This window comes from Acipenser ruthenus, chromosome 17 (assembly GCF_902713425.1).
Source record: "Acipenser ruthenus chromosome 17, fAciRut3.2 maternal haplotype, whole genome shotgun sequence".
NCBI classification, from domain to species: Eukaryota; Metazoa; Chordata; class Actinopteri; order Acipenseriformes; family Acipenseridae; genus Acipenser; species Acipenser ruthenus.
Genome location: NC_081205.1, coordinates 14,936,057 through 14,959,289, shown reverse-complemented (window position 1 = coordinate 14,959,289; position 23,233 = coordinate 14,936,057). Strand labels below are relative to the sequence as shown.

The 23,233-nt window shown below is 45.6% G+C and overlaps 1 protein-coding gene across 2 annotated transcripts in view; it reads right to left on the bottom strand.

Moving 5' to 3' along the window:
- ngef (neuronal guanine nucleotide exchange factor) overlaps positions 1-23,233 on the bottom strand; it is a 70,888-nt gene that overhangs the window by 11,400 nt on the left and 36,255 nt on the right. For both annotated transcript variants that reach the window (XM_058990010.1, XM_058990011.1), the window contains 8 exons: positions 17,925-18,034; positions 16,990-17,219; positions 16,668-16,828; positions 15,843-15,995; positions 14,966-15,095; positions 4,932-5,006; positions 4,423-4,512; positions 393-556 (listed from right to left, as the gene is read on the bottom strand). In XM_058990010.1, coding sequence (XP_058845993.1) covers positions 393-556; positions 4,423-4,512; positions 4,932-5,006; positions 14,966-15,095; positions 15,843-15,995; positions 16,668-16,828; positions 16,990-17,219; positions 17,925-18,034 — 1,113 coding nt within the window. The remainder of the gene's footprint in view (positions 1-392; positions 557-4,422; positions 4,513-4,931; positions 5,007-14,965; positions 15,096-15,842; positions 15,996-16,667; positions 16,829-16,989; positions 17,220-17,924; positions 18,035-23,233) is intronic.

The window sequence follows — 23,233 nt, the reverse complement described above, 5'->3', positions numbered from 1 at the left end:
TGTTTGAGTAACTGCAATAAGAAGCACAGGGTGGTTGAGAACATCCTAGAAAGGTGTGGGGACACACAAACACATACCTATCTCTGTCTAGTTTATAAGAAGTGGCAGTAATCTACAGTGTAATTAATTGCTTGTGTTTAAATGGTGTCATTTCTCCTATGTTGCTGGGCGTTGGACTAGTTCGCAGTGTTCAGTTCTGAGGCACAAGCAGCATATTGTAACCACTTTTTGAGTAACATATCTGTTCTAAACTGGGTTCTTCATTGATACGCCATGAATCTTAATGTTAATTGTGTAGCAGGCTCCACATAGATGAAGATGCAGAATAAAGGGCCCTACACCTGTACATGACATATCTGCATGAGCTGACAGCTGCTGGCCCCCTGCGCTACCTGGAGCTCCTGCGCGTGACCAGCAGCAGGTTGTTGAACAGGAAAAGGTAGAGGGGCTGGAAGAGCTTTCTGCTGCGGAGGGTCCGGGTGCTCTTGGGTCCAGACATCAGCTGCAGCTCCCCTCTCTTCAGCAGCCAACGTGAGTGTGAGATCACCGGCACAGACTATCAAACAAACAACAGAGAGGCAGACTGTCAAACACCCTGAAGCACAGCACAGCACTCAGGCCAGCTCTGTACCTGTAGAAACGAGGTATAAGAGCACTCAGGGGAATCTGTTCCTGTAGAGATGAGGTATTAGAGCACTCAGGGGGGTCTGTCCCTGTAGAGATGAGGTATTAGAGCACTCAGGGGGGTCTGTCCCTGTAGAGATGAGGTATTAGAGCACTCAGGGGAGTCTGTCCCTGTAGAGATGAGGTATTAGAGCACTCAGGGGGGTCTGTCCCTGTAGAGATGAGGTATTAGAGCACTCAGGGGGGTCTGTCCCTGTAGAGATGAGGTATTAGAGCACTCAGGGGGGTCTGTCCCTGTAGAGATGAGGTATTAGAGCACTCAGGGGGCCTGTCCCTGTAGAGATGAGGTATTAGAGCACTCAGGGGGGGGTCTGTCCCTGTAGAGATGAGGTATTAGAGCACTCAGGGGGGTCTGTCCCTGTAGAGATGAGGTATTAGAGCACTCAGGGGGGTCTGTCCCTGTAGAGATGAGGTATTAGAGCACTCAGGGGGGTCTGTCCCTGTAGAGATGAGGTATTAGAGCACTCAGGGGGGTCTGTCCCTGTAGAGATGAGGTATTAGAGCATTCAGGGGGGTCTGTCCCTGTAGCGATGAGGTATTAGAGCACTCAGGGGGGGTCTGTCCCTGTAGAGATGAGGTATTAGAGCACTCAGTGGGGTCTGTCCCTGTAGAGATGAGGTATTAGAGCATTCAGGGGGGTCTGTCCCTGTAGCGATGAGGTATTAGAGCACTCAGGGGGGGTCTGTCCCTGTAGAGATGAGGTATTAGAGCACTCAGTGGGGTCTGTCCCTGTAGAGATGAGGTATTAGAGCACTCAGGGGGGTCTGTTCCTGTAGAGATGAGGTATTAGCAGGCCCAACGAGAGGGCGGGGAGGACGGGGAAATTTCCCCGGGGCCCAATGCCTCGAAGGGGGCCCAATGCCCTGATGAAGGGGGAACTTTTTTTTTTTTTTAATATATATAAAACTATGCTTCTGTTGTGTAATGATTGTGTATCCAGGCGCTGTCAAACACTTCCTTTCACACAATGATTTGAACTTTCGCATTTCATATTTTACTACACCAAGAAGCTGAAAAAAAGACATAGCAATTTTGTGTATTTTTTTAAAGAGAAGAGATGAGGTATTAGAGCACTCAGGGGGTCTGCAATACACATGCTGATTAAGGCTGAGGAGGGGATGCATCGATTTATCGATGCATTCTATCATTTGACAACTATCGATAGTCAAACCTGTGCACGTTTTTGTGTAAAGGGTTTAAGCAAGGAAAGTTTTTATTAAAATTTGGAATCTACAATTATTTTTTTGCAATAAGCGCAGAGCTTCTCTGCTCCCCTCAGGTCTGATTCTCTGAATCTGCATGCGATTGAGCTCACCTTCTCCCACCTGTGAGTGTTTACTGATGGGATTGCATCTGTGCAGGAGTCTTCAAAGTAGCAGAGCAAGTTAAGAGCGTTGTGCTAGAATTACAAATACTGTATCGACCGAGCTACAAATACAATGCCTTCCGATGTTTGTCAATTATTTTCTAAAGTAAGACAGCAAGAAAGTAAAATAAAGAAAGCAATGTTTGGGATACTCCGGTAACACAACTAATCTGTGTGACCATTTAATAAGATGACATTTAAAACTTCAAACAAAATCCACATTTATTCATCTGAACTACCCCGGAGTAAAAATGAAGAAAAACCACCAAGATCGTTCCAAAAGTATCTCTGGTAAGTATTAAGCATCCCGGCAACGCCAGTCCCTAGTGAGCAGGTATTCAGTAATGCTGTACAGTGTGGAGTAGTGGTTAGGACGCTGGACTCTTGACCGGAGGGTCGTGGGTTCAATCCCAGATGGGGGACACTGCTGCTGTACCCTTGAGCAAGGTACTTTACCTAGATTGCTCCAGTAAAAACCCAACTGTATAAATGGGTAAGTGTATGTAAAAATAATGTGATATCTTGTAACAATTGTAAGTCGCCCTGGATAAGGGCGTCTGCTAAGAAATAAATAATAATAATAATAAATAATAATAATACTAATAATAATAAGCAAGTGCCAGTCATCGCTTAAATTAAAACATGTGGACACTATCATGTTCATTAACACAATTCAAATATAAACCATGGACAACACTCCTGTTACTAAAGTGCTGTGAACATTGATATCTTTCTTTAAATTCGTTTTTTCTCTCTTGATTTGTTGTTACTCTGACTTGCTACGCATTTAAACAAGTGTTTTTGGAGGGGGGATTTTGCTTTGACTCCCAACTGGTACAAACGAATAAGGTAAAAAAAAATAATAATAATAATATATTTGTGACAGAGTGAAAACAAAAGAGAAACGCACTCCATCACTATGATCGTACATTGTTGTATAACAGAAGGACATTGTTTGGGATTAACATTGTAAATGTAAAATAACAAATTGCTACGAAAAGATACAGTAAGAGTTAGTTCTGAGACCACCTGCAACTGTTTTTGTGTTTGGTAATGAAAAGGGCAGATATAATTCACAAGGACACAATGTGTTACTAGCGAGTTGCTTAAGTTTATTTTAAAGCTCAGACTTCCTTCTATTAAAGAGAAGTGAACACACTTGTTAATATTTTTAAAATGCATTTCATGTTCTGAATAAATGCAAACACACCAGCAAGCTGGTGTAGCTCTGGTCGCAGGAACCTTGGTGAGCATGCGCGTTGATGTCAGGTTTTATTATATCCGTGAGCACGCTTAATAATACTATAGTATGCTTAACTGGTGAGAGTGGGTATATAATATTTAAACAAAGGGAAATGATGCTAACACTTTAATAAGTGTGATGAGTTAAATGCAGATACTGTAACATTTGTAAAACCATACTTTAATGAAGGTGTAGTGGCTTAGTCCTGGGGAGGGCTACTGATAAGGGAGGGTATGAGTACCTGTGTAGAGCTCATTTTAGGGGACTAGATTTGAGACTTCAGTGAGGCTGGAGTGACTGGGTAGCTGTTTAATCTGTGTATAAAATCTGTGTTAAATACAGGCTTGTGGATTTGTTTTTGTTAATAATTAGTGTTTTGTACTGCCAATTTTCACCTGAGGCTTAAATAAAAGCTTACTTTTGGCATTTTAATCTTGACTTCTGACTGTTTCCTGCCACCTGCAATAACCACTTGACCACTATACTTTTTTAATTACTGTATGCATAAACAGATGTAATCAATTTAAAATGCATAATAGTTTTTAAAGTGTAACTAACAATGTTACACAGTAATCCACAGCTCCACATGTATTACAGCATTTTTTTTTTTACCCTTTCATAACGTCGATAAATCGAGCGTCTGCTTTTTTGGAGAACAAAAGAAAGTTTACAAATGAGAGGAGGCCATTCGGCTTATTGATCCCAGAATCTCAAGGATCAATAAGGAAGGAACCCAGGGTGTCAGCTTCAACAACATTACTGGGGAGTTGGTTCCAGACCCTCACAATTCTCTGTAAAAAAGTGCCTCCTATTTTCTGTTCTGAATGCCCCTTTATCTAATCTCCATTTGTGACCCCTTGTCCTTGTTTCTTTTTTCAGGCCGAAAAAAGTTCCCTGGGCCGACAATACCTTTTAGGATTTTGAATGCTTGAAACAGATCACCGCGTAGTCTTCTTGTTCAAGACTGAATAGATTCAAATCTATTAGCCTGTCTGCATACGACATGCCTTTTAAACCAGGAATAATTCTGGTCGCTCTTCTTTGCACTCTAGAACAATATATTGATAGTGAGAAATTAGGCATTGCCCCAGCCTTAGTGCTGATGCTCCTTGCTGGGTTCCTCGCTCACCTTGCATTTGAACTCCAGAGTCTTCTCGATGCTGATCAGCTCCTCGGTGCGGCTCATCTTCCTCACCCCCTCATTGCAGTCCCTGACCACCTGACAGGAGCAACACACATCAAAGCACAGAGCAATGCCGGGCAGGAAACGCAGTCACACCCTGGTCAGATCACCTCTCATGGCTTGAGCACCGCCAGCACTGCAATCTGACGGGACTCGACTAGGAAAGCTGGTTTGAAGCTTACCGCTCAAGCAAGTGAATGTATTTGACAACAAAACAGGATTAGAATCACAAAAACACAAAATACATCTCAGAGTAACACACGCCCATACAGACTCACATACAAATATACACCAACATACACTCACTAACACTCCTACTACACTCACACATGTACAGTCTCACTCACTCTCAAACTGACAATCACACTCTCACACAGAGGCACTCACGCTGAACTCTCACACTGATACACCCACTCACACTAACACTCTCACACATGGACACTCAAACACGGTACCTTTTCCAGGTGTTTGTGTGCCATCACAGCGCTGGCCTCTTCCTCTGACCCCTCCTCCACTTTCTTCAGGATGTTCTGCAGTGTAACAGAAGAGACACGTTTCATGAGAACCCAGCTACCTGCTCACACAGCTCCCTGTTCATCACAGCCTGTACCTGGCGAGGGAAGAACACTGCTGCAAACACACAGTGCAATTTGGACAGGGTCTGTTCATGGAGGTTACACACACAAAGGTGGGTTTATTAATCACATTGTCTAAGGCAGTGTTTCCCAAACTTTTTGATTGGCGACCCAAATGAACACAGGAAGAATGAACACAGGAATAATGAACCCACAACCCAAAATTATTCACTATTCGGTATTTTAACTGAAATACTTAAAGGGTGCATCAGCACTACATGAAAGATGAAACATAAACTATCCCGCCTTGCTGTTCCAAATGTATTTGGTCATAATGCCACACGGCTTATGTCCAAAATCACTGTTCTCAAGCATCTCTTCTGGGCCAAAAAACATGACTTCCGCATGTACCCTCTATGAACATTCTCTCACACGACAGCCAGACCAAATTTTGAGTTAAGGGTCCCCTTCGTGCAGACAACAGGACTGCAGCCGATCGCAAATATGACTTTGTAGGACAGCCCCCATGGGGATTAATGGACTATGTGGGTGGTGGGGCGGCAATGCATGCCTGTGATTGGGGGAGTGCGCATGATGACTGAAACCTGTTGTTTTTTTTAATTACCGACACGCAGAGACTGTTATCTTTGTGTGCGTTACCTGCCTGTTTATTAAACCCTTCTATGTATCCTATGTTTGTTATTGTTTATTGCATTTATTTTATTGAACTGCTCGTTCCTGTAAAATAAACTGTGCATTGAGACCAGAATACTTGCCTGGATTTCTTCCTTTACCTCCACATTACAATATAAATTCAAAATTGTGTTGCAACATAATGAATACCAGTTTCAATTTTTTCATCTAGCATTGCAAACATACTGACAACAGTCAGTTGTGCAAGTACAGTGGGAATCATTCATCTCCTTCTATCTCCTTCTCTGAGAACATCTTGCTGTTTAGCTAATTGATCAGCTTTTTTCTGTAAAAACTTGTGTCTTTTCCCAATACAATCTGGATGCCCTGTCTCAAGATGGCGATGGCTTAAGGCATTCGTGAGCCAGTACAGTACTTCACAACAAATGACACATGAGGACGCGGATCATCCTCGTTACCAATGTAAGAAAAACCTGAAGTTAATATAAGATGGTAATAGCGATTTTCTTGTGTATCTTTGAGCTACAAGTAGAATTAGACATGTTTATATTTTGCATCCATTTTAACAACTGTTTTCAAAATCACAAGTAACTGCACATAAAATGTCACCTTATGCTTTATTTTTTTGGTTCATATTTAATAAAACAATACATTGTTTATGTAATTACTGCTAATGATTTGTATGCAAATTCTATTTATTTTGAATATAAGCATAAGAAGTTGTATAGTGAAACAAAATCTATATATACTTAATAGGGCGTTGGGCCACTATGGTATCCTACTCTGTGGAGTTCTCGGCGGACCGTTTACCGTTTTTAATAAAACTGGCTGCTCGCGCCCCAGGTTGAAATTTGCAGTCAATTGATCTGCAGTTGCTCGCCTGTTTTGCCTTGCACTTCGAATTAATGCACGGATATCACAATTCTGGAGTATGCACTTCCACACACTGTTGCCCTTTTGCTGATGATGTCTTTCCCTCGGAGTTCCATGCCGACATCACCTTAGACACTGTTGCTCGTGAAACATCAGCAAGTTGAGTTGTCTTGGTCACTGAAGCTCCTGCCAAACGTGCCCCAACAATCACCCCTCTTTCAAAGTCACTGAGGTCTCCTCTTGCAGCCATGCTAGCTATAATTATAGGTAACCAGGCCTGTCCATCATTTGTATACATGACCATAAGCATGCTGGGATGTTATTTGCTTAGGATTCCTAATAGTTGGAAAATAAATGCAGTAGTGATTCCTATTGGAAAGCCAGATATGGATGTAAGTAAGCCAAATTCCTATAGGCCAAATTCCGACATCTAATTTTGGAAAGATAATGGAAAGAATGATAAATTATAGATGGTTGTGTTTCTTGTTGGCAAGAGGGGTTTAGAAGTAATAGATGTACAATGGACCAGATTTTATAGTGTCAGAGGTTCAAAAGGGGTTTGTTAATAAACAGTATATGGCAGCAGTGTTTTTGGATATTGAAAAGGCATATGATATGGTGTGGAGAGAAGAGTATTGGTTAAAATGTTTACTATATGGATAGTAAGAAGAATGTTTAGATGATTTAGAATCTTTTTGGAAATTAGGAAAATGCAGGTAAAAGTTGGGAACAGTTAATCAGAAATAGTAGAGATTGAAAATGGAGTTCTCAAGGGAGTGGTGTGAGTCCACTCATCTTTAATATTATGATAAATGATTTGCTGAAAGTGTTAAAGATAGAGGGATATTGATGTATGATGATGATTGTGTTGTTTGGAATAGACATAGAAATTTGGATAGTGGGGCCAAGAAATTGAATGGAAGATTGAAGGAAATAAATTTATGGACAAAATGGGGGGTGAGTTATTTTTTCTTGTAAGAAAAGGGGAGATATTAGTATTGAGTTTGATGGACAACAGTTAAAGATAGTACAGTACCAGTGTTTAAATTTCTGGGGGCTTTGTTGGATGAGAAATTGAAATGGACACAGCAGATAGACAAAATAGTTGTTAGATGTAAAGGAAGGATGAATTTGTTGGGGAATGTATGGGGAGCAAGTATGAAAATGTTGTTAATGATTTATAGAGCGTTGATTAGGTCTATACTGGATTATGGATGTATGACGTATGAGGAGGCAGTCAGTAAGGATTTGGGAAAACTGGATGTGGTACAAGCTAGGGCTCTTAGAGTATGTAGTGGAGCACTGTGTTCATCTCCGGTTGCAGCATTGCAAGTAGGTAGTGGGGAAATGCCAGTGTATTTAAGAAGGAAAATGCTGAGAATTCGGTTCTGGGTCAAGGCAATGAATGGAGGAGATGGAAATCCTGTGCAAAGTGTTTCTGAGCCTTGTTAAGAATACGAGGTAATGAAGAGAAAAAGGAATGTGTGTGATAAAACTATTGGGGTGAGAATTCAAAAAGATATTGAGGATCAGGATCACATTGAGATATTGTTAGGACGGGTGAGATTAAAAAGAGTACCATCTAATATGAGTCCGTGGTGTTTTAAAACTCCTCGGATTGATTTATCTTTGTTGAAAGAAAAACAGAAGGCAAAGGACAGAGGTGGATTTTGTAAACAGTCATTGAGATGGGTAAATAATGATTGGGAGAATTATAGTAAGACCAAAACTGTGGTATTTTCTGGGATACTGCCGGCACCTTGCAAAGGACCATATGGACAGCTGGAAATACAAAATCAAAATGTATGGCTGAAATCGTGGTGCACACAGGAAGGCTTCACCTTTCTTGGACATTGGAGCACATTCTACAACAAGGGATTTCAGAAGCATTTAAACTAGAAAGGAAGGGGGGAGAAAACATAAAAAAAACAGAAAGGAGACCACATCAAAACAAAGTCAACATCTCAGGTAAGACACCTATTAAATGTATTTATCTAAATGCTAGAAGTCTCAGAAACAAAATGTTAGAACTTGAAGCTACTGCACTAACAAGTAACTATGATGTGATAGGTGTTACAGAAACTTGGTTGTCTGAGAGTGATGGAGACGAATATAATATTAGTGGGTACACACTATATAGGAAAGACAGGCAGGACGGAAGAGGTGGAGGGGTAGCGCTATACATAAGAAATAGTCTTGAAGCCCAGGTGTTAAATCAGGACAAAGAAAACAACGCCGAATCAATATGGGTCAGAATAATGGACAAAAATTCAAAGGGCATAATAATAGGAGCATGCTATAGACCGCCAAATTCAGACGCTGAGCAAAATAATCTGTTATACAATGACATTCGAAATGCGTGTAGAAAAGGAGAAGCCATACTAATGGGGGATTTCAACTTCCCCCGCATAAAATGGGAAAACCCAATGGGGGGCACGACGGACGAAATTGAAATGGTGGAAATGACAAATGACTGCTTCCTAACGCAATTTGTCAAGGCACCGACTAGAGGGGAGGCATGCCTTGACTTAGTCTTTTCAAATAATGAAGACAGAATAACTAAAACAGAGGTCAGAGAGCCATTGGCAAACTCAGACCACAACATGGTCTCATTTGAAATATTTTTTAAAACCCCAAAAGTAATGACTAAAGCTAAGGTTTACAATTTTAGAAAAGCAAACTATGAAGGTATGAAACAGAGACTAACAGAAGTAGATTGGAGTAAAATAGAGAAAACATCCACAGAAAAAGGATGGCTGTTTTTTAAAAATGTAGTCTAGAGGCGCAAAACAATTACATACCAAAAGTAGACAAATCTAAATCTAAAACAAAATGGCCAAAATGGTTTAATAGTTAAAAAAAATATATTAAATGAAAAAAGGCACTTTAAGGAGCGTTTAAAAGGGACCAAAAACAAAGTGCACAGAAAGAGTACTTGGAACTGCAAACGCAAGTCAAAAAGGAAGTTAGAAAGGCCAAGAGAGAGGTAAAAATCAATACTGCTAAGGGGGCTAAAACCAATTCCAAAATGTTTTTCCAATATTATAACAGCAAGAGAACATTCAAAGAGGTGGTTAAATGTCTAAATCATAGATGAAGAAAAAAAAATAGCAAATATATTAAATGCTTACTTTTCACAGGTTTTTACAAAGGAGGATACAGACAACATGCCCCACATGTCGACCTGTTCCTGTCCAGTTTTAAATAACTTTAGCATAACAGAGGCAGAAGTGTTAAAGGGACTAGGAGCTCTTAAAATAAACAAATCCCCAGGGCTGGATGAGATCCTCCCAATAGTACTCAAAGAAATGAAAGAAGTTATTTACAAACCGCTAACCAAGATCATGCAACAGTCTCTTGACACAGGGGTTGTACCGACAGACTGGAAAATTGCAAACGTAATACCGGTCCACAAAAAGGGAGACTTCTATTATATGTAAACTTATGGAAACTATAATAAGATCCAAAATGGAAAACTGGGAGACAGTCAGCATGGTTTTAGGAAAGGGAGATCGTGTCTAACTAACCTACTTGATTTTTTGAGGCTGCAACATCGACAATGGATAATTGCAAAGCATATGACATGGTTATTTAGATTTCCGGAAAGCTTTTGACAAAGTCCCGCATAAAAGATCAATTTTCAAACTGAACGCAGTAGGGATTCAAAGAAATGCATGCAAATGGATTAGGGAGTGGTTAACATTTAGAAAACAGAAAGTACTGATTAGAGGAGAAATCTCAAAATGGACGAGGTAACCAGTGGTGTACCACAGAGATCAGTATTAGGTCCTCTGCTATTCCTAATCTACATTAATGATTTAGATTCTGGTATAGTAAGTAAACTTGTTAAATTTGCAGACAACACAAAAATGAATGGAGTGGCAAACACTGCTGCAGCAGCAAAGGTCATTCAAAATGATCTAGACAGCATGCAGACACATGGAAAATTACATTTAATAGAGAAAAGTCTAAGGTACTGCAGGCAATAAAAATGTGCATTATAAATATCAGATACTGAAATTAAAGAAGGAATCTATGAAAAGGAGTTTATGTTGAATGTCTTCATCTAGACAATGTGGGGAAGCTATAAAAAGGCCAACAAGATGCTCGGATATATTGTGAAAAGTGTTGAATTTAAATCAAGGGAAGTAATGTTGAAACTTTACAATGCATTAGTAAGACCTCATCTAGAATATTGTTTTCAGTTCTGGTCACCTTGCTACAAAAAGGATATTGCTGCGCTGGAAAGAGTGCAAAGAAGAGCAACCAGAATTATTGTTGTGCTCTACATTATAACGTTACAATTGTAACATATTGTTTTTATTTTGTTATTTAAGTTCTATTAAAATACTGTATTTCCGTTTATCATAATAACAATAAAAAAGTGTGTATTTAAAAAAATATAGCAACAATTGTTTTGAAAACTGTCCAAATTGCTTATTTGAGGGCTAAGAATGAAAAATCTGCAAATAAAAGAGCATTTTTAACACGGAAACTGCCAAAATAAATGGGAGCTGGGTGGGTAAATGAATATTATAAAATAATTGAGAAACAGTAATGCATGGCAGAATATATGGGATAAAGAAAAAAAAAAGGTTAGGAAGTTTTATAAGGCCCAAAATAAGCTTAAAATTAGGGAAGGGTGGTATGGGTGGAATAGACAGGAGGAGGTAGCATTAATAAGGCTTCTTATAGGGCAGTCAACACTTAAAGAACACTTATATAGGACTGGAGCACATGGGAATGGGTTGTGTATGGAATGTAGTGTAAAGGAAACAGTGCAGCATATGAAGTCTGAATGTGATATAGGGAGGTGAGAGAAGACATGTGGAAAGAATTTAGGGCTTTCAGTATATCCAATAATTTTTTTAAAGATGGTATAGGTGATGGAGGTAAAATAGATAAAGATATTATTGTGAGTATTGGAAAATATATTAGAAAAACTGGAAGATTTAAAAATATATAACATATAGATGTTTTAAAATGAGCGTTCACAGCAAACCTGAACAGTAGGTGGTGACAATAAGTTTCGACAGAGGCAGAACGAGGTTCGGGAGGTAAGCAAATTAAAGCTTAAACTATAAACAATTGCTACACATACTGGTTATACACCAGCACGATACTTGTTTGTTTTGTTCCGTGTCTGTTTGTTTTGGCCATCGCGCCTTTTGTGTCAGTGTTTATGTTTTTGTTCAACCTTTGTATTTGTTTATTCATAATAAAAAAGCACCGCAGCGAATTCATTCACATTTCACTCGCAGTGCTGTGTGTGTTTCTTCTGGGTCTGACGTCACCGCTCAGGAGAGCTTGCCACATGTGGTGTTGGAACATGGGATAACAGCATTCCCACAGACGCAGGCCAGGAATAGTACTGCGGGTGAATCTTTTTGGAAAAAACTTTTTTTTGTGTGAGAAGAGTGGAGGAAAAAAAATGGATAACTGGATTTGGGGGAACCGCGACACAGCCCAAATTAAGTGGGATTACAGGCTGGAGGACCTCTTCCGTGGCCTTGAGGAGCGAGGATGGTGTCTTGCGTGTGGTGAGTTTGGGCACACAATGGTATGTGCCCCCTCCAAGAGGAAGAGGAGGAGCTGCCTGCACAGAAAAGGGGGAAACCGGAGCATACACAGCCCAAGAGGGGTAAGCCAGTGTCTCCAGCGTACAATAAGGGGAAGCCTGCATGTCTAGAGCCCAAGAAAGGGAAACACCAGTCTCCAGCGCGAGAGGGAGAAGCCCAGCTGTCTCCAGCACGAGAGGGAGGAGCCACGATGCAGGCTCGGCAGCCCCAGGTTGATGCAGGATGCAGGCTCAGCAGCCCTAGGTGATGCAGGTTTGGCAGCCCCAGGCATTGCAGGAGGTAGATTCAGCTCCTCTGGTGGTAGTGGCGGAAGTAACAGGTAATCTCCGTCTTGCAGTGGAGATGGCAGCAGCAGGCACTCTCCCTCTGGCGGCGAAGGTGGGAGCAGCAGGTCACGAGGGACTGGTGCGGCTCTCCCTCGGTCACAGGGGACTGGTGCGGCTCTCCCTCGGTCACAGGGGACAGGTGCGGCTCCCTTCTAGGCTCTGTCAGATAGTCTCACATCGCCTTCGAGGACCTTGGACCCTCGTGATCCTGGTGCTCAGGCTCCTCCCTCGTGGGTCCTGAACATTCTGGTTCCTCCCTCGTGGGCTCTGGATGCTCGGGCCCCTCTCTCGTGGGCGCTGGTGCTCAGGCTCCTCCCTCGTGGGTCCTGAACATTCTGGTTCCTCCCTCGTGGGCTCTGGATGCTCGGGCCCCTCCCTCGTGGGCGCTGGACGCTCGGGCTCCTCCCTCGTGGGCGCTGGACGCTCGGGCTCCTCCCTCGTGGGCGCTGGACGCTCGGGCTCCTCCCTCGTGGGCGCTGGATGCTCTTGCTCCTCCCTCGTGGGCGCTGGATGCTCGGGCTCCTCCCTCGTGGGCGCTGGATACTCGGGCTCCTCCCTCGTGGGCCCTGAACATTCGGGTACCTCCTTCGTAGGCGCTAGATGCTCGGGCTCCTCCCTCGTGGGCGCTGGATGCTCGGGCTCCTCCCTCATGGGCGCTGGATGCTCGGGCTCCTCCCTCGTGGGCGCTGGATACTCGGGCTCCTCCCTCGTGGGCGCTGGATGCTCGGGCTCCTCCCTCGTGGGCCCTGAACATTCGGGCTCCTCCCTCATGGGCGCTGGATGATCGGGCTCCTCCCTCGTGGGCGCTGGACGCTCGGGCTCCTCCCTCGTGGGCGCTGGACGCTCGGGCTCCTCCCTCGTGGGCGCTGGACGCTCGGGCTCCTCCCTCGTGGGCGCTGGACGCTCGGGCTCCTCCCTCGTGGGTGCTGGACGCTCGGGCTCCTCCCTCGTGGGCGCTGGACGCTCGGGCTCCTCCCTCGTGGGTCCTGAACATTCTGGTTCCTCCCTCGTGGGCTCTGGACGCTCGGGCTCCTCCCTCGTGGGCGCTGGACGCTCGGGCTCCTCCCTCGTGGGCGCTGGACGCTCGGGCTCCTCCCTCGTGGGCGCTGGATGCTCGGGCTCCTCCCTCGTGGGCGCTGGATGCGTGAGCTCCTCCCTCGTGGGCCCTGAACATTCGGGTACCTCCCTCGTGGGCGCTGGATGCTCGGGCTCCTCCCTCGTGAGCGCTGGATGCTCGGGCTCCTCCCTCGTGGGCGCTGGATGCTCGGGCTCCTCCCTCGTGGGCGCTGGATGTGTGAGCTCCTCCCTCGTGGGCCCTGAACATTTGGGCTCCTCCCTCGTGGGGAGGGGAGGGGGTTGTTATATGACAGCTCATTCCACCTGATCCTGTGTCCTTGTCTCTGTGTCTCTGGCAGTGCCCTGCTCACCTGTCCCTGTGTCTCTGGCAGTGCCCTGCTCACCTGTCCCTGTGTCTCTGGCAGTGCTCTGCTCACCTGTCCCTGTGTCTCTGGCAGTGCCCTGCTCACCTGTCACTGTGTCTCTGGCAGTGCCCTGCTCACCTGTCTCTGTGTCTTTGGCAGTGCCCTGCTCACCTGTCCCTATGTCTCTGTGTCTCTGGCAGTGCCCTGCTCACCTGTCTCTGTGTCTCTGTGTCTCTGGCAGTGCCCTGCTCACCTGTCCCTGTGTCTCTGGCAGTGCCCTGCTCACCTGTCACTGTGTCTCTGGCAGTGCCCTGCTCACCTGTCACTGTGTCTCTGTCTCTGGCAGTGCCCTGCGCACCTGTCCCTGTGTCTCTGTCTCTGGCAGTGCCCTGGTCACCTGTCCCTGTGTCCCTGTGTCTCTGGCAGTGCCCTGATCACCTGTCCCTGTGTCTCTGGCAGTGCCCTGCTCACCTGTCCCTGTGTCTATGGCAGTGCCCTGCTCACCTGTCCATGTGTCTCTGGCAGTGCCCTGCTCACCTGTCTCTGTGTCTTTGGCAGTGCCCTGCTCACCTGTCCCTATGTCTCTGTGTCTCTGGCAGTGCCCTGCTCACCTGTCTCTGTGTCTCTGCGTCTCTGGCAGTGCCCTGTTCACCTGTCCCTGTGTCTCTGGCAGTGCCCTGCTCACCTGTCCCTGTGTCTCTGGCAGTGCCCTGCTCACCTGTCACTGTGTCTCTGGCAGTGCCCTGCTCACCTGTCACTGTGTCTCTGTCTCTGGCAGCGCCCTGCGCACCTGTCACTGTGTCTCTGTCTCTGGCAGTGCCCTGATCACCTGTCCCTGTGTCCCTGTGTCTCTGGCAGTGCCCTGATCACCTGTCCCTGTGTCCCTGTGTCTCTGGCAGTGCCCTGCTCACCTGTCCCTGTCTCTCTGACTCTGGCAGTGCCCTGCTCACCTCTCCCTGTGTCTCTGGCAGTGCCCTGCTCACCTGCCCCTGTGTCCCTGTGTCTCTGAGTGCCCTGCTCACCTGTCCCTGTGTCTCTGTCTCTGGCAGTGCCCTGCTCACCTGAACCAGCAGTTTGAGTCGAGTGATCCTCTGGAAGGGCAGGATGAGGAAGGAGGTGAACGGGAGGCCCTTACACTGCGGGGCCTGTTCCAGACCAGACATCACCTCTCGGAAACTCTCATTTTCCTTTCTGGAAAAAAACAGAGTGATTTGTAGCCGAATACACGCTTAACATTACAGAATACTCTCAACAACAGCTCTCATCAATCTTCACAGCAATTGAATGAGACACAGTTATCTGAAAAGACAGATTCCTACACTATTGATTACCTGAGCCTTTATCAAGTGTCATCACAACTGGATAAGCGGCTTGCTAGATATGTGTAAAACACACTGCACATACAGGAGTCTCCTCACTGACGCTGAGCTGGGGCTACCCACCGCTCACCATGAAAACTGCTAAAACAGATGCTAGCGCTGCTCCCAGAGATAACCTCAGGATTACCCTCTCCAGGTCTCAAGCCCCTGCAGTACCCACAATACATCTCCAGGTCTGGACCCTCTGTCTCGAGCCCCTGCAGTACCCACAATACCCCTCCAGGTCTGAACTCCCTGTCTCGAGCCCCTGCAGTACCCACAATACCCCTCCAAGTCTGGACGCCCTGTCTCAAGCCCCTGCAGTACCCACAATACCCCTCCAGGTCTGGACGCCCTGTCTCAAGCCCCTGCCAGTACCCACAATACCCCTCCAGGTCTGGACCCCTGTCTCAAGCCCCTGCAGTACCCACAATACCTCTCCAGGTCAGACCCCCTGTCTCAAGCCCCTGCAGTACCCACAATACCTCTCCAGGTCTGGACCCTCTGTCTCGAGCCCCTGCAGTACCCACAATACCCCTCCAGGTCTGGACCCTCTGTCTTGAGCCCCTGCAGTACCCACAATATCCTGCGGTAGGCGCGCTGCTGGTATGTCTGGTTTGACACGTAGGTCACAAACTCGTGGAAGTGCTGACTGGCGTGCCAGGAAACGATGTCGCACACGTCCGAGATGATGACATTCTCTTCCACCCTGCGCTCCAGATCCAACAGGAACCTGCCAGGACACAGACACAGGACTCAGGACTCGCACTGCCTGCCTCTTCTCTGGCTCAAGGGTGACAGGGACTGGACAGACCCTATCTACCTGGGAGCGACATGCTTGGGATTGCCAGTGTCTTTGTTGTCCTGAAATAGTAACAATCTTGGCCAGTTGTAACTGAAAGTGTATGCAGGGGAGGATTATTATAAATAAACAGTTAAGAGAACAATATTTGCTGTTTTTATTACATGCCGTCATTTACATATCACACTACTCTATTATGAATAATCAATCATGTATTATAAAGTATCTTATAAACATTAGTTGATAATAATAGCAGGCTGTCTCAATACAGTGTTATAATAACATGCAACTGAGGCCTTTATAAGAAACCTTACACATTGTTTATAATGTGACATGAAGCTAGTAATATGTCCTTCATCAGCACACCTTTAAATGGAAGCAGTGATAATGTCGTTGGTGCCAATAAGAGGCAAGAAGCAAGGATTTCAAAAGCTGTGGTCAGCCCTTCTTTAAGAGGGGTGGCAGTGATAATGTTGCAAGTGCTCATAAGAGGTAAGAACATTGATTTTAAAGCATTGGTCAGCACTCCTTTAAGACTGATAATGTTGTGAGTGCTCATAAAAGGTAAGAACAGTTATTAAAGGATTTTAAGTTTAGTGTTGCCTCTCGCTGACGTCCTTGACGTCGCGGATGTTGGAGAAGATGAAGTGGGCTTCTGATTGGCTCAGGCTCTGTATGAGCTGGCGGTTCTCCTGGAAGTGTGTCACCAGCAGCTCCAGACTCTTGTAGTACGAGGTTTCGGAGGTGACCAGCTCGAACATGGCCTGCCAGAGAGGAAGAGGACAGAGCTCAGGGATGGAAAGAAGACTCCCTTCGCACAGCAATGTGATCAATTCCTGGGTTCATTACGAGTTTAATAAGACACACACTGTGGCTAATCAAACTTGTAGTAAAACCTGGAAAGGGTGGTTGCACCTCCCCTCACCTCCTGATGCTGGCGCTTCTCTGTGCTCAGCACACTCAGCACCCCGCTGCTCCTCACAGCCTCCCGGTTCTGCCACAGCTTCATGGTGCTGGAGGGGGAGTCCCTGCAGAGCTGCAGCGGCAGGGCAGGGTCCCTCACAGCGGGCTCTCCGTCTGACTCAGCGTCACACTGCCTTCGGCGCTGGATCTCCTGCAGACAGAACTGAGTACCGTACTCCTGGTACAGCACCCCTGCACAGACACACACCAGTGAGTAACCTGACCTGCCCTTCACTTCCATTCATTATATAGGTTGTAAAAGTTCTGAAAATGTTTTCATTTTAAAACATAGTGTCTGGTACTACACTAGGTATCTCAGTTTGTAAGTCATGCTTGCCTATGTTTGCCTCTGTGTATGTCTGTGTGTCTCTGTGCGGGTCTGTTTGTCTCTGTGTGTCCCTGTCTGTCTCTGTGTGTCTGTGTGTGTCTGTGTGTCCCTGATCGTCTCTGTGTGTCACTGTGCGTCCCTGTTTGTCACTGTATGTCCCTGTGTGTCTGTTTGTCTTTGTATGTCTCTGTGTGGGTCTGTTTGTCTCTTTGTTTCCCTGTTCATCTATGTGTGTCTCTGTGTGGGTCTGTGTATCCCTGTTTGTCTCTGTGTGTCTCTGTGTCCCTGTTTGTCTCTGTATGTCCCTGTCTGTCTGTCTCTGAGTGAGACTGTGTGTCCATGTTCGTCTTTGCATTTCCCTGTTTGTCTCTGTGTGTCTCTGTGTGGGTCTGTGTGTCCCTGTTTGTCTCTGTGTGGGTCTGTGGGTCCCTGTTTGTCTCAATGTATCTTTGTGTCCCTGTTTGTCTCTGTGTGGATCTCTCTGTTTGTCTTTGTGTCTCTGTGTGTCTGTGTGTCCATGTTTGTCTCTGCGTGTCCCTGTTTGTCTCTGTGTGGGTCTGTGTGTTTACCTGTTCTCTGTGCAATTAGATTCTTCCAGGCTTCAGCAGGAGGTCCGATAGTCGCTGTCACTGCCTGATCTTCAGCTTGCCTCCCCACTAAGCTTTCTCCATCCAGCAACCTGAAACAATCACAGCGCAATGCTTTAACCCTGACAGTGCCTCACTAGAGGACTCTCATTGTACTGACTCTCCAGTCACGAGACTGCCTTTCACTAGAGGACTCTCATTGTACTGACTCTCCAGCCACGAGACAGTGCCTTTCACTAGAGGACTCTCATTGTACTGACTCTCCAGTCACGAGACAGTGCCTTTCACTAGAGGACTCTCATTGTACTGACTCTCCAGCCACGAGACAGTGCCTTTCACTAGAGGACTCTCATTGTACTGACTCTCCAGTCACGAGACAGTGCCTTTCACTAGAGGACTCTCATTGTACTGACTCTCCAGCCACGAGACAGTGCCTTTCACTAGAGGACTCTCATTGTACTGACTCTCCAGCCACGAGACAGTGCCTTTCACTAGAGGACTCTCATTGTACTGACTCTCCAGCCACGAGACAGTGCCTTTCACTAGAGGACTCTCATTGTACTGACTCTCCAGCCACGAGACAGTGCCTTTCACTAGAGGACTCTCATTGTACTGACTCTCCAGCCACGAGACAGTGCCTTTCACTAGAGGACTCTCATTGTACTGACTCTCCAGCCACGAGACAGTGCCTTTCACTAGAGGACTCTCATTGTACTGACTCTCCAGCCACGAGACAGTGCCTTTCACTAGAGGACTCTCATTGTACTGACTCTCCAGCCACGAGACAGTGCCTTTCACTAGAGGACTCTCATTGTACTGACTCTCCAGTCACGAGACAGTGCCTTTCACTAGAGGACTCTCATTGTACTGACTCTCCAGCCACGAGACAGTGCCTTTCACTAGAGGACTCTCATTGTACTGACTCTCCAGCCACGAGACAGTGCCTTTCACTAGAGGACTCTCATTGTACTGACTCTCCAGCCACGAGACAGTGCCTTTCACTAGAGGACTCTCATTGTACTGACTCTCCAGCCACGAGACAGTGCCTTTCACTAGAGGACTCTCATTGTACTGACTCTCCAGTCACGAGACAGTGCCTTTCACTAGAGGACTCTCATTGTACTGACTCTCCAGCCACGAGACAGTGCCTTTCACTAGAGGACTCTCATTGTACTGACTCTCCAGCCACGAGACAGTGCCTTTCACTAGAGGACTCTCATTGTACTGACTCTCCAGTCACGAGACTGCCTTTCACTAGAGGACTCTCATTGTACTGACTCTCCAGCCACGAGACAGTGCCTTTCACTAGAGGACTCTCATTGTACTGACTCTCCAGTCATGAGACAGTGCCTTTCACTAGAGGACTCTCATTGTACTGACTCTCCAGTCACGAGAGGTCGAGACAAAAATATTGTTAAGAATAAAGATCGGAAGTGTGTATCCTAAAAGAATAGAACAGGGTAGCCTCTTTAAAAATGCATGGCCTCTCTTGTGTCAGCTGAGGTCTTGTTTAGTCTGGAGGTTCAGTGAGAAATAAGGAAGGTCCTGTGTAAATCGCGATTTCACGGGCTGCGCTGAAATCATGAAATTAGCCCAATACCGCGATTTTTACAATATTCTTAAGAAATAAAAATAAATTATTTAATAATTATTATTTGTATTTCATACAATATATATATATATATATATATATATATATATATATATATATATATATACAGTACTGTGCAAAAGTTTTAGGCAGGTGTGAAAAAATGCTGTAAAGTAAGAATGCTTTCAAAAATAGACATGTTAATAGATTATATTTATCAATTAACTAAATGCAAAGTGAGTGAACATAAGAAAAATCTAAAACAAATCCATATTTGGTGTGACCACCCTTTGCCTTCAAAACTGAAGTACACAACACTAGGATGGTGTACTAGGATGCTGTGCTATGTGAACGATGTTTACTTTTATGAAACAGAGGAAATAGAGAATGGATATTTTGTTCTTAAGAAAGGGATCTGCTTTCGCTAACAAGTATGTGAGTGATTTACAGCATCAGGGCAATGGGCTGTGGGTTTGGCAGGGTCGAGGTAAAAAATGTTTTCAACTTTCACTCCAATAGGTGAAGCGGACAATAGACAGAGAATGAATTTGTTTGAATGGGAAGCTTGTCCTAATTGGCGGGAATGGGGTGTGGTCAGGGTAACTGTGGCGGAGTGTCCCGCCTCTATGTATTATTATTTGTATTTTTGTTTGCGGCGCGGGTAAAAGCGCCGCGTCTTTTATTATTATATTTAAAAACCCCGTGAGGATGCATGGCTGATCAGCTACTGATTATTTAACTAGCTGACAGTCATGCATCCTTACCAAACGCGTGCAGACTCTGGCCGAGGGATAATAAGATAATTACCAACTAGTTAATCCCTTGGCCAGAGTATATAAACCTGCAGCTCTCTGCACTTGAAGTTGGGTGTACAGAGGAGAGTACGGGGAGCGGAGAGAGCGAGCAACATTCAAAAAAACAATTGCTAAAACGTGCTGGATTGTCCAGCACGACACTTACTTGTTTGTTTATTCGTTTGGCCCTCGTGCCCTTTTGTTTTGTGTTTTGTTGTTTTGTTTAAATCTTTGGTTAGTTTATTAAATACGCTGAACGCAATTGCGTTCAGCTTCACCCGCCCATCCACTGTTTTGGTTTGAGTTACTTCCTGGTCCGTGACGTCATCATCCATCACCACTGCGAGCCAGTCTGTCACAGTAACTGATTACCAATTTAGCGTGGCCTTGTGTATAAAAGTTCCTTTGAAAAGTTTAGTGGAGGAGGAAGTAGGAAGGAGAAAACATCTGTTAGTTTGTTCTCCAGACACTGATACCAATAACTAAGGTTCTGTTTTTTTTTTTTGTTTGTTTAAAATCAAACTTAAATCACAACCATATTCTAACAACTCAACTTGCACCAACATCCTAATTCTCATCTCAACTGGATAAGCATGGTTCTCAAGAACAGTGAGTGACCTCAGTCAAATCCTCTTGTTCTAGCCTGATCCGAACTACAGCACTCTTTCTAGTAAAGAGTATTGTTCTCTAAGAGACAACACGAGGCCAATAAGTGTTCATCAAAAGAATCACAAAATAACCATTAGGATTACAAAATATCGTATTCCTACGAATTTAAGATGCACTTTAACAATTCTTTGCTTATATTCGAGTACAGTATAGCGATGTGTGTATAAAATCATAAACAAAAGACGTGACTACCCAAATACACAAGCAGCAACATGACTGACTGCTGAGAAAAGGCAAACCAAGCTTCTGAGGAATTCCAAGAGTTTGCAATTTCAGCATTTCTAACAAACAGTACCAGCTGGGCAGATCATAAATGTTGATCAGACCCCCGTACTTTGACATGCCAATGTTCAATGCAATATTCAATGTTCAACCTTCGCCATTTGATTCCATATGGCAATGAAGGCGAGCTAACAACCTCGCAAATATAATGGTTGACATTTCTTTTTCAGGGAACCAAGTAACCTAACGTTCCCTTTCAATCTCGAAATGTCAACTATTACGAGTTGGGAAATTTATACCCAAGCTGTCGCAGTGAGCCAAAGCAGCCACAAGCCTTGCCCTGGCGTGAGCCTAACTGGGCAAGCTGCATCAAGGACTCTGGACCCCACAGAAGGCGCCGCTGAAGTAGCCATATTCAGTTGGTAAAACCTTATAAACATGTGCGGTGTGGTCCTTGCCGCAGCGTTACATATGTCAGGTAGGGATGCCCCATGAAACACTGCCCAAGACGTCATAGTCCCTCTAGTGGAGTGAGCTGTAACATCACTTGGAGAGGGTAGGTTAGCCACCTCATAAGCCAGCCGGATTGTATCCTCTATCCAATGCGACAAATGCTGCTTGGAAAGTGCCTGACCTTGAGTGCGCGACCCATAACACACCAATAACTGGGTTGTCTGTCGCCATGATTGAGACCTATCAATGTAACAGGGCAGAGTGTATTAAGTCTCTGATCTGTTTCAGAGGAGAAGGGGGGTGGGTGGAATGCCTCCAATTCCACTGACTGGTTCAAGTGAAACTGTGAAACAACCTTAGGCAGAAAAGCCGGGTTAGTGCGTAATCACCGCTGCTGGAAAAGCGCAAACAGGAACCCTCTAGGGCCTCTAACTCACTGACACGTTTGGCTGACGTGACAGCCAGGAGAAACGCTGTCTTAAAGGACAAGTACTTAGGGTCCACTGAATGCAGAGGCTTGAAGGGAGCCTTCGTAAGAGCCTCTAGAACCAAGTCCACAAGCCAAGAAGGAACCATCATTTTAAGGGGAGGGCAGAGCTGCCTAGCCCCTTTTAAAAACTGCACTGCCAAATAATGAGTTCCGGGAGACACAGAGTCAATTTGGACATGGCATACAGATATAGCAGCCAGGTACACCTTCAACATAGAGGGGGATTTACCCTCCTCTAGGAGGTCCTGTAGAAACTGCAAAACAACCGACATGGGGCAGGAGGTGGGGTCATGGTCTCTCGCCAAGCACCACTCCTGGAAAATCCTCCATTTATAAGAATACTGAACCTCATTGAAGAGGCTCTAGCATTCTGTAGTGTGGCTATAATGGAGTCTGAGAGTTCAAGGGCACTCAGACGCTCCTGTCCAGGGGCCAGACCCACAGTTGGACTGACCCAGGGTCCGGGTGCCACAGATGGCCCTGAGCCACGGCTGTCCCTGAATGAGCTGGCTTAGAGCGGCAAACCATATCCTCCTGGGCCAGTGTGGTGCAACAAGGAGGACCCTCACGCCCTCGTTCCATACCTTCTCCAAGAAGGACGGGATCAACGCTGGGGGAAGGCATACAGCAAACCCTGAGGCCAGCTGTGGGCTAGGGCATTGATTCCCAGAGGGCCCCCACCTCTCTGAATCGAGAACCACAGAGGGCAATGTGTGGACTCCTCTGAGGCAAACAGGTCGACTGTCGTGCTGCCGAACTTGTGCCAAATCATGGCTACCACCTGGGGATGCAGGCGCCACTCGGCATGCTGAGGAACCCCCTCGACAGCAGGTCTGCTGCCTGGTTTGAAACCCCTGGCAGGTGGACTGCCCTGAGGGACAGAAAAAAACGGTTGTGCCCAGGTGAGCAACAGGAACGCTGCTTGGTGCAAGCCTGGGGACCGTAGCCCCCCCCTTGCGATTGACATATGCCATGACAGTGGTATTGTCTGTGCGCACTAGTACATGCTTGCCCTGCAGCACTGATTGAAAATGGTGCAGGGCCAGGTGCACTGTCCTCAGTTCCAGCACAT